Source organism: Marmota marmota, unplaced genomic scaffold, assembly GCF_001458135.2.
Source record: "Marmota marmota marmota unplaced genomic scaffold, marMar, whole genome shotgun sequence".
Classification (NCBI taxonomy): domain Eukaryota; kingdom Metazoa; phylum Chordata; class Mammalia; order Rodentia; family Sciuridae; genus Marmota; species Marmota marmota.
The window spans coordinates 38,431,564-38,443,746 of record NW_026000026.1 but is presented as its reverse complement, the minus strand read 5'-3'; the positions used below and the strand labels follow the sequence as shown (position 1 = coordinate 38,443,746).

General features: G+C 33.7%; 1 protein-coding gene across 3 annotated transcripts in view; it reads left to right on the top strand.

Annotated features, from left to right (window-relative positions):
* The window catches only part of Esf1 (ESF1 nucleolar pre-rRNA processing protein homolog), a 75,266-nt gene that overhangs the window by 22,849 nt on the left and 40,234 nt on the right, over positions 1 to 12,183 (top strand). For all 3 annotated transcript variants that reach the window (XM_048811325.1, XM_015482994.2, XM_048811326.1), the window contains exon 9: positions 2,330 to 2,488. In XM_048811325.1, coding sequence (XP_048667282.1) covers positions 2,330 to 2,488 — 159 coding nt within the window. The remainder of the gene's footprint in view (positions 1 to 2,329; positions 2,489 to 12,183) is intronic.

Sequence of the window (12,183 nt, the reverse complement as noted above, 5' to 3'; positions counted from 1 at the left end):
GTTACCCTCCGTGCGACAAACCTCTCGCGTTTGAGTCCCCGTAGCCGATCCTCGTGTGATGGAAATCCTTCCTCCAGGTTCCGGAGCACCCCACTATTGCTGGAAATTCCTAACAAGATATCGTTTAGCCGTCCTGACTTGTCATACTCCCACACAGTGAAGCAGCACAAGGGGGCAATGCACTCCCCTCGCCGCCATCTTCCCCCCTCCTCCTGAGTTAAATTTTTAAATGACATGATTGACATTAAGATACATAATGTTATGAATAAATAAAGATTAATTTGTCAGTACATTCTCGTTAAGAACTTGGGTTTTATGGGTTTCAAATCCTGACTTCACCACATAGTGAAATAACATATATTAAGTTTTCTAACTGTCTTCCCTATTTCTTTCTTTCTGTATCTATGAAAGAAAGATCATCACAATACTGGGCTCATGGTTGGAAAGATTGAAATAATGTACATGAATTAATCAGTATACTACCTTGCCTTATATATTTTTATTTCTTAAAACTTTAAAGATTAATACCTGTTCATTTGAAATATACTACTTATTAAATTTTTTAAGGTGTGCCTTTTTCATCAGTATTTCAATTGAGAGTAAAATTACTTTTATCTTTAATTTATTTCCTCTGATAGCTACATTAGTATACTTGAATGCTTTCGAGTTACTAGATGCTCCTGATTATTGTTTATGAGAGTAGTTTACTCTTAAATTTTTTAAAAAAACTACTTATATAGTACTAAGACTTTCACAAAGTATTGTCCTTGAATTGGGGGGAAAACCAGACCTACATGAGTTATTCCACATTTTAGAGCTGGAAAAAATCAATTTAAAGTAAGCCATCAGAGTCTTACCACTAAAATTTCAACCTGGAAGGAGGTTGCTTCCAATTATGTTTTCAGAAGTAAGCTTTTAATAGAAAGAAATACATTGCCATTTTGTTAATGTGTTCCTGATGTTTTATCCATTGAATTACAGGATTCATGACAGAATTCCATCCAACATTATTATTGTGGCACCAACAGGAAAAAAATGAACTTCAGCTGTTTGAGTAAAAATGTGTGATAGGATGGAAAGAATGTCCTCTGCCATTTTGCCATTTTTTTATTCTTTTAGAGGGGAGGGAAAAAAAATACACATACACACACACACACACACATATATAAAATTACTCAATTTTTCCTTATCACTTTTTTTTTAATACGTAAGGAGTATACTCACACTGATGTTTCACAGGTATCTACTTAGTAATGTCAAACGTTTTTGGTGAACAGTAAGCCATAGGTTTTAAAAGGAAGGGATTTCATTATTCTGCTTCTAAATTTTCCTTTACTAGGGACATTTAGTCAATTCAGTATGTCTTGTATGTTTTGCATTAAAACCCAAGTTCCTAATTTATGTTTTTGACTTGGAGAATTACAGTGGAAATGTAGAACAAACAAACTTCATGTATTAGTTTTCTTTGATATTTGTTGCCCATGAATTTTATACTGTTCCTTTGTATTCGAACTATTTTTATGAAAGTAGGAAATGGAATTGTGAATGTTTTTCCACACAGTGAAATTAATTGAATTAACTCCTAATTTATTTGTTTTTATCATTAGTAAATTAATTAACAAGATCCTTAGAGTAAGTGTGATTGCTTACAGTCAAATGGAAAGAAATTAGTGTTTTTAGGTTTGGATTTTATAACTTCTTTCATCTCTTTTCTTCAGCCTAAGAAGCTAAATCCATCTACCAAATTCAGTCCAAAATATTCAGAACATTTGATTAGAATATTTTTTAAGGTACTGGATGGCAAAGGACAGAAAGTCCGCTGTCTGCAGTTCTTATTAACTTGCAGCTTAAAAGGAAGAGAAGACGTGTACGGATGTTGTATAATTAGAGAATTATTTTAAAATATGATAAAAAAGGGCAGTTAACTTGTAAACTGCTATAACACTGCTACCTTATATTGCAGCTGAGTTTTATTATACATAAGACCTAAGTCTTTCATTTAATTCATTTGCTTGTCAGAAGTTGAAGTCTGATTTCAATATTCTGTGCTTGCGAGGCTGGGATTGTAGCTCATTAGTAGAGCGCTTGCCTAGCATGTGTGAAACACTGAGTTCAATCCTCAGCACCACATAAAAATAAATAAGTAAAAATGACGATATTGTGTCCATCTACAACTAAAAAGATAAAAAAAAAAAAAAACCTAAAAATATATTCTGTGTATGTCTGATAACATTGTTTTAGAAAATTGCTGGAGTAACTGTGAGATCTAAACACTGGAATTAGAAATGAATTGTTTCTGTGTATTAAATTATATTGATTTTTCTGTTAGGTGATGATAGAGTCAATGTGGAAGATGGAAAAACAAAGAAAACTCAGAAGGATGATGAAGAACAAATTGCTAAATATAGACAGCTCTTACAAGTTATTCAAGAAAAAGAAAAGAAAGGCAAAGAAAATGATATGGAAATGGAGATTAAGTGGGTTCCAGGTAAAAATTAGATACTAAATGTGTTCTGTTTTTTCTTTATTTAGGGTTTTGAGTGCATTTTAGATACAAAGGTAAAGAACTCAACTCTTCTTTGGAAATGCAAGTTTAGAAATCTTATTTTTCAGAACTGTTTTGGTGAGGAAATTAATGTGGCATTTATTACTTCAGGACTAGCATTTTAGACTCTTACAAACATACTCTTAATTAGTTTCTTTGATCTATTAACTATAAATTATTACTGCCCATTTATGAAAGACTTTTCCTAGGCCTGACTCTTGTACTCTTAGAATATAGAAACTTGAATCTAGTTACAATGTGATCTGAAATTACTTCATATACTTCTTTTCAAAATATGTAATTATCAAGTGGTCTTTTCTCCCATAATCCCTCCTATCCTATTCATGAGGTTTCACTAACATATAACATGTATTATATATATAGTCTTTTATCACAATTTTTTATGTAAATAAAGAAATATGGAGTAGTAGAGTAGTACAACACTAGAATAATGCTAATTAAAATAATGTCAAAGCTAGGATAAACTGGAATTGTTCTATAGCACTCACATTATATTTTTTTCCAGTAGTCTTGGGGCAATCATCATGTGCTTTTGCAACTGATACCATTTTTGCAGATTTCTGCTGTTTACATTCAGTTGTTCCCTCAGTATCCTTGGGGAATTGGTTCCAGGATCCCCCATTAATACCCATATCTACAGATGCTGAAGTCTCTTATAGAATAAAATGGTCTATTATTTGCAAGTAACCTACGCAAATCCTCGGGCACACTTTAACCTTCAGATTACTTATAATACCTAATACAATGTAAATGCTCTGTAATAGTTGTCTTACTGTATTGTTTAAGGAATAATGACAAGAAACAAAGTCTGTTCATGTTTAATACAGACACAGTTTTTTAAAGAAAATATTTTTGATCCAGAGTTGGTTGAATCCATGCATGCAGAATTCATGAATACAAATTTTTGCCCATGTTAATGAGAACTTTTGGTCTGTAGTTGTCTTGAAAAGTCCTTGCTATCAGGATAATGCTGACCTCATGAAGTAAAAATGGGAACTGTTCCCTCTTCTATTTAGTAGTACCTTTTTATCTGAACTTTTTCATTTGTGGATGTAATATTAATAAAATGAAAATGTAAAATGAATTATCATCTATAATTCCACTACTGGTATTCAACCACTGCTTAGACAGATTGCTGTTGAATTTACTATTTCTGTTTAGCCATATTTGTAATCTTTCACTACAATAGATATGTGGAATTGAAAAGAAAAATGACAGGTTGATTCTAAACCCACAAATATCAGTCCTTTCTTAAATCTCTTCACTTTCATCCCTAGCCAAGTAATTGGCTTGCTGCTTTTTTTTTTTTTTTGCCTTTTAATTTGAACAACTTGATTTTTTTGCACAGATGTTTTTTCTTTTTTCCCTTGCACTAGAACTACTTTTATGTATGTGAAGACTAGTAGAGAACAACCAGGCCACAGCGAGAAGCAGATGCTGGCAGTCAAGCTAACTTATAGTTAGTTATGTGACTTCCTCCCTCACATAGTAACTGCACATATGCTGTAGATCAACCTGTGGTTCTCTCACAAGCTGTTAAAACTACCAGTGTCAAAACCTCAAATGTTAAGTCTCACATGCCAAGTGTCTAGGATGTTATAAATAATCTATAGCTTTTCTATATCCTGAATTATTTTCTTAGGATAGCTTCCCAGAAATAGAAATAAAGGGCATGAATATTTTTTGTATCTTGAGGTTATTGCCAAATTTCTTTCCAAAAGTGATATACCAGCTTACAATGCCTTTAACAATCAGCACGAGTGCCAGTGTCATGGAATTATCATCACTCTTGGGTGTATATATATTCTTTTTTCTTGTAATTGAGTGGAGAAAAATTAACTTTCTCAAATAGACAAGTGAACACCTCAATTTACAATAATGTTTTAAACATTCTACACTGTAATATTTTTGAAAGCCCCTGGATTACCTGAACCCTTATTATATACATGCATATGTGTACATGTGAGTATAAAAATATAAAGGGTCTTTTACATACTCTACATCATATGAGATCATTGAGCTAATCTTTCTGAACATTAGTTTACTCATTTGGAAAGTGGGACTAATTCCTTTCTTATTCAATTTAAGATATTTATAAGGCACCTTATAAATCTCAAAGTATGGTTTATGGCATTTGTGTGTTTTGGTGGATTTGTGTGTTTGATTTTCTGCTGTTATACTTTAGTAAACCACAGAGGGTCAGTATGAGATTATGTCATTCCTTGGTCCTTCTGTTGCTTGAGTCTCCAATATACTTAATTTTTCAGAAAAATAAGTACCTTTAATCATTGTTTGGTTTGATTTTTAAAAGAAATTTTAGTTCAAACTATTTAAACTTTTTCTTTTTACATTGGGTTATACAAACTTATAACAAGAGTTTAATTCCTGAAGTATAACTTATTAGGGGAGATAACAGGTTATTGGGTATAACAACTGAAACGAACTCCTCTTTTTATTGATATATTTTCCTATGGAATTGTAATAATACCTTATTAATTAGAATTGTAAATTATAAAAATGTTAATTATAAGTTGTTAATTTGATGTATGCAAAGTAATATCTCCTATCTCCATGTGCTGCTAAAGTTATCCTTCTTGACTCACTTTAATTAGTGGATAAGGTTATGCATGTAATTAACATATTAGGTTTTCATCAATGCATTTGCCTCAGTGAGTTTGTGATATACCTATAGATGAAGTTTATATCAGTTTTATTTCTTACATAACCTTATCTGTATTAATAGTTCAATTAATATGCATGGCAATACTTTTTTTGTAGATAATGCAAGCTGAATAATAATAATACCTATGGAATTTTATTTAGAACATGAACAAACAATGTGTTCCTAAAAAGGAGCTGGGGATATAGCTCAGTTGGTAGAGTGCTTGCCTCACATGCACAAGGCCCTGGGTTCAATCCCCAGCATCACAAAAAAAGGCCTCTTTTTTTTTTTTTTTTTTTTAGCTGAGTCTAATTTAATAGACACTAATGAGAAAAGGATATCTGGTCTTTTATTCTACTCAACATTCTTCAGTGCCCCAGCTTTCATAGTTTAACCCATCAAATACTTACTGAGCACTAGTTATTATACAGGAAATTATTCTAGACATCTGTGTGAAAGACATACACAAACACCTGATCTCGTGGATCTTATATTCTGGTGAGGGGAGACAGATGATAAACAAACAAGAAAAACATTTGAGCAGAGACTTAAGAAAGTAGAGAATGAGCCATGCATAGGAAGACTGAAAGCAGAGAAAATAACATGAGTTGCTTTGAAACTATAGTTTATCTATTGTGTTTGAGGATTAGTAGAAATAACGTTGTAACTGGAGTGGAGAGGGTAGAGAAGCAAAAAATAGAGGGCAAAAGGGTATCTTGGAATCAGATTTGAAGGTCTTGTAGGCCATTAAAAGAGTATGAACCTCTCCTGTGAGATGAAGAACATTGTAGGTTTTGAGCTGAGGAGGAGGATATGACTTTTATTTTTAATGGGATCACTTTTGGCTGCTCTAGCTAATAGATTAAAGCCAGAAAACAAGAAAAAAAATGGGGAGTAGTTGCATTAATGGTGAAATAATGAAGATTATGATTAGAACATGTTTGCAAGAGGACATCAAAATTCTTTTTTTTCCCCAAATGTTAATTTGGTGATTCCTGTCAGATACCAGCTAGACATTGTAAGGAATCAAATAAAAGTTCCAGGAAGAAGTCAGGGATGGAGACATAAATTTGGGAATCTTCATTGTATAAACCTCTGAAAGTGAAAGAACAGGGTAGTGAATACAGGTAGAAAAGAAAAGAGGCTCAAAAACAGATATTCATGCCCTCCAGCATTTAGAGGCAAAGGAAATGAGGAGGGACCATCCAAAGCATCTGAGAAGAAACTGGCAGAGCTATGCAGAAGGAAATTCAGGGTTGTGGGACATACAGTTAAGAAAATTTTAATGAGAATAGAGCTCAATAAAATTAAGACTAAGGATGACCATTGGATTTGGCAAAGTAATGATCATTGGTGATATCAATGGTTCTGGTGAAATGGTGAGGGATGAAAGTGACTAAATCAAGACTAGGAGTAGAAGAATTGGAGACAGAAAGTATAGGCAAGTCCTTATTCTAAAATATTTGATAGAAAGTTGCAAGCACCATGACACTTCATCTCAAAAAACACTTCACTGCATAACTTGTTAATACAAAGACATTCTTCTACAGCAAGTATAATGCCATTGTCATACCGGGGAATTTAATATCAATATAATAGTAAAGTTTTTTATTTCAATAATCTATAGTTCTTCCCTGATCCAATATCCAGTTGACTAATAGAATCCCACTATCTGGTTTTGTCTGTTTGCTTACAATTCATTTAATAATTTTTGAAAGAGTCCTCTATAAATGAGATTATATACGTCCCATTGCTCCACATAAAGATATATAATGTTAGTTTGTCTTGTTATTTGTGCTATTAACTTTACTCACGGCAAGTGGCATCTGGCTGATTTCTCCATCGTAAGGGCACATTTTTTCCTTTGTAATTAGTAAGTAGTTTGGGGGAAATACTGTGTGAATATCTTGTCTTCCAGCATTTTACCTGGTGGTTTTAGTATTTATTGATAACCTATACTTGAGTATATTGTTGGTTGCAAAATACTAATTTTCTGTTTCTTTCATTCCTTCTATATTTGTTAATTAGCACTGTAAGTAGTAGAGATCCTTCTTCAACCATTTTCTAAGTTACTATGTACTCATGGTTTGACAATTCTTGAATAGGTTCCTATAATGGATCACAGAAAAATGGATAAGAAACCAGAAAGGAAAGTGAAAGCAAGAAATAATTTTCTTTAAAATGGGAAAAGTAACTGCATGCTTTATGCCTCTGGGAATGAGTTAGAGAGAAAAAAAAAAAAAGATAATTCAGAGAACTGTGTTCTAAAGTCAGTAACAAGAGTTGGTATATTTTTGTACAAGTGGAGAAAATAGCTTCTGGTAGATGTGCATACAGTTAGTTCATCCATTTTAACAAGAGAAAAAAGATGTTAAAGAGAGTGCAGGAAGTCAGACATGGTGGCACCTGCCAATAATCCCAGATGTTCTGGAGGCTGAGGCAGGAGGATCATAAGTATAGGGCCAGCCATGGAAATTTAGATCCTGTCTTCAATCAAAAAAATAAAAAGAGCTAGGAATGTAGCTCAATGTAGAGTGCCCCAGGTTTGGTACTGCAAAAAAAAAGAAAAAAAGAGAATGCAGAAGGAAATGTATGTAAATAGGATTGCTAAGCAGTAATAAGAATGCCCTTGTCATTTAAAGAAGATGAGTTGTCATGATTGCATGTTTTTCTTTAGCTACATTTTTTTTCTTTTTAGTTACATATAATATTAGAATTCATTTTGACATAATTATAAAAGCATGGAATATAATTTGCTCTAATTCAGTCCCCAGTACGTCCCCTTTCTGTCCCCTCCGCCCTCTCCCATTCTCTTCCCTCTACTCTATTGATCTTTCTGCTATTTACAGTTTTTTTTTCCAGTTAATGTCTTATATTCATGGTGGTGAGATTCACAATTCATATACATACAAAGGAAAAGTTGAGTCAGATTCATTCCACTGTTTATCCCTTATCCCGTCCCTCCGCCCTGCCCCTCAGTCCCTTCATCTAGTCCACCAATCTTTCTTCTATTTTTAATGGACACCCTCTCCTCCCTTTTTTTTCTCTCTCCCCCCCATCCCTCCCTCTCTGTCTCTCTTTTTACCCCTCTTAGTTTGGACTAGCTTCCACATTCAACCTTTGACTTTTGAGGTCTGGTCTTTAACTATATTTAATAGTATAGTACAGACATGGAGTAAGGAAAGTGTTAGATTAAACCAGACTAGTTTTGTCAACCAAGTATTACAAAGCTAGAGAGGGGCAAGGGGATTTAGAGTTACACACAAAGGACAATTGTAATGATGATCATGGTGTATTTTGGGTCATAAATGAAATGAAGTTATGTAGAAAGTGAAGGATAGTAAAAAGGTGAGAGAATTAATGGATTGTATTCCTGTATAAGACAGAAAAATTATTCGTCTTCAGGTACTAGAGAGAGTAAAATGGAAAAATTGGAACTGACTCTTGAAGAGTAGGGTGATTGAGATAGGATTATGGTGAGTTTGTAATCTGTGGTAATGACATGATCTAGTTACAATCCTTCAAGTGGGTTTCTGAGATAGGTTGGTGTATAGAACCAAATAAGAGAGGGGATCAGTGAATTGTGAGGTCCAGGGTATTGGAAAGATCATCTGTGTTGATATTGAAATCATCAAGGATAGTGACAGAAGTATTGGAGAAAGTGGTAGTGAGCCAGCAACTAAAAGCTTCAAGAAATGAGGGGTAGTAACTATAGTACTTAGAAACCTACAATAAAAACGTATAGTAGCTGGTATGCTCTGATAACATGATATTCAAAGTTGGGGCTTAAGGATTGGATCAGCTAGTAGACTAGAATTGGCATCGAGTAGCATGGAGGCTAGACTTTGTCACAAGAGAGTTTGTCTCCTTAAAGGGACACAGCAGAGGTTGTGTCCTAAAAGGAGAACAAGTTTTTGGTTAGACCTAAATTAATAGGCAAATGGATAAAAGGGGTTTTGTTAATGACTATTCAGGGCTGACTATGACTGCTAATGAGGAGGGGGATTCAGTCATATAGAAAGAATGGGAACTGGGAATGTTTACTACTGTTTTTTAGAAGAGATAATTTGAAAGTTGGAGACTTCTTATGGGACGGGCTTAAGTATGAAAAAAGGGCATACAAAGTTAGTTCTCATGGTCTTAAAGCTTTAATAATGGTGAGACTGTGAACATCATGAAGGGTATCTTGTCAAGAACTCCCAGAGTATTCTTGGGAAGGAGGTGGCTAATCCAGAGGGAAGGAAAGAAGGACTTCTCTATCTTACCTACCAAAAGGAGTGAAAGAAGTGTTTCTTTCTTGATTCCCACTCCTTGTGGCACAGAGCAGGGGTGCAGCTCTTTTTTTATTCTACTTATTCTTTCTTCCACTTCACATTGTAATTGCATTTTCTGGTATGTGCTCCCTATCCTTTGTTTCTCCCTACCCCAAATATATATTTTTTTCTTCCATTGAGAAGTTTAAATACACAAGCATTAAGGACATGAATATATGGCTATTGTGTTATTCATTCTTTATTCAGAAATAAAATGTTTTGAATCAGTTGCACATTCCTTTTGTTAGGCAGCCCTGTTCCAAACATTTTCAGACATCTCAAAACCTGTTCACTATTTACTTTTGGCTATCTCTATTTCCATTTATTGCCAATGTATTCACTCTTTGAAATATATTTATTTACAAAAAAAATTTTTTTTGTTTTTAGTTAGAAGTTTAAAATAACCAGATGTTTAAATTTTTGAGTTGAGTTTAGAGGAGGACATTAAATGGAAAACCTGAACTTAAAAATAAGCTGAAAGAATTTGCAGTTTAAGTTGGGCACAGTGGCGCACGTCTGTAATCCCATTGGCATGGGAGGCTGAGACAGAAGGATCGTAAGTTCACAGCCTCAGCAACTTAGCAAGACTCTAAGCAATGCAGCAAGACCCTATCTCTAAATAAAATACAGAATAGGGTTGGGGATGTGGCTCAATGGTTGAGTGCCCCTGAATACAATCCCGGGTACCTCCCCGCCCCCCCCCCCCCAAAAAAAAAGAATTTGCAGTTTGCCTCCTATTTTTGTGATGTCACAATGCGCTGTTGTAACTTGCACAAAGTCTTACAGCTGGTAAGTGGCTAGAATTTTAAAACTTAAATGTGTGCTCCTTCCTTGAATCATCCAGTTAACAGGTTACCTATAAAGGCTTTGTAAGGTATAAGCTGAAACTTCATACTGTGCAAAAACATTTGAATCATGTGTGGAATGTGTAATAAAAATGAGAAGCAGCTAAAGTTATGTAAAAATGTTGCTAGCACATTTTCTCCATAGAGTTGCTGGGAAATTTCTCAGTGTTTCCTGAATTATTGTAAGATCTTTTTTTTTTTTCCTCAGTAACATTAAGATTTAGATTTTTTTATTTGTTTGTTTGTTTTAAGTCTTCCAAGACTATTTAAAAACTAAGGGCATTTTTACAGTAGTAGTTTCTCAAGATGCTAAAATTCTCATACCTTAAAAAGTTTCAGGTTAATTGGTCTCTCTATTCTTTTTGCCTCCATAGAATCCCAGTTAAATATATCCATCAATAAGGGACTCTACTTGCAAGTGTCTAGAATAAGTCTTTTAATGAAGTCCATTCTTCTTTACACATGTATCACACTAATTGTACTGTTTGCCTTGTGCCACTATTTCCAGACCATAGTACTTTTTAGAAAAATAAGTTGTGTTCTTTTGGAAGTCTGCTCAAAAAGAGAGAACTTATAACTTGCTGCATATATTATTTTCCCAGAGCCCACAGCTATGCTTTTTGAAGTTTTAAGTTCTTTAGTCTTTAAAGCAGGACTTTTGCCTATTCTATTTCTGGTTTTCCCACATCATCATCCTATCTATTTACCAACTGTCTGGCTAACAAATTGTCATTTTTCTTTGCACATGTTCCATATGTTATTTTGAGAGAATTCATTCAAACTACTTGCTTTCAACAGTTCCATTATTGCTGTCTTTTTCCTAAAATAGAAGATTCATATAACCCATAAATTTACTACCTTAACACATTCAGTTTTATACATTTTCTACAACTACTTGATTATATAAGGCCCCAGTTTTATATTTCACTTTTTTGTTTCATTTATCATATTTATTTTTATGTGTTTTAAAATAATTTCATGTTTGTCTCACATTCCATTGCATTTCTGGTTGATAAACTATAAATCACCCTCCTGGTGGTAAGGTTTTAGGCTCTTTATAATGTCTTGCTATTTTGGATAACATAATAACCTTTTACTGAATTTTCTTGAGAAAGAAATTCCTAAGAGTAGAACATCTTGTGTCTCTTATCATGTATTGATTTTTGAAAGAGTTCTGTTAATTTGGGTGCTGGCTGAGGAACAAATTATTTTTTAGTTTTTGAAGACTCAGAAATGCTGATAAAATTATACATAAAGCTAAATCTAGTTTCTATAGTAGGTTCTTCAGATTTTGAAACCATGTAAAGGATTAGGCATAAGTATTTTTATATAGATGTTTGGTTTGATACAAAACTTAATCCTACTCTGGGAGCATATGCTGCATTCCTGTGCTCTCAAAGATTTGCCAGTCTTTTTCAGTGTTTTTTGGCTAGGCCCTTACAGACTGTTGTTCATTGATGATAGTGCAATAATAATTTTAAGCTTTGAGGTCGAAGGTGAAGCTGGTAAAAACTTCTGTAGCTTGAAATGTGCCTAGGACTGCTGATTTGCTGGTTTCTTGTGGGAGGAACCCTGTGTTATTTCTTATACATTTACAACATTGCCTTCCTTGCTTTAATCTTTGAGGGTGTGTGGAATAGCTCTCATTAAATGAGTTATCGAAAGACATATAATTAAGTCTACTCACTCAGCAACATGGAAAACTTTTATCTTTGAAGTTATTTGGCATGAACTTGAAAATTTGATCTTATATATGCCTAAAGATAAGTGCCACTAGTTTAACTTGGATGAGTTTCC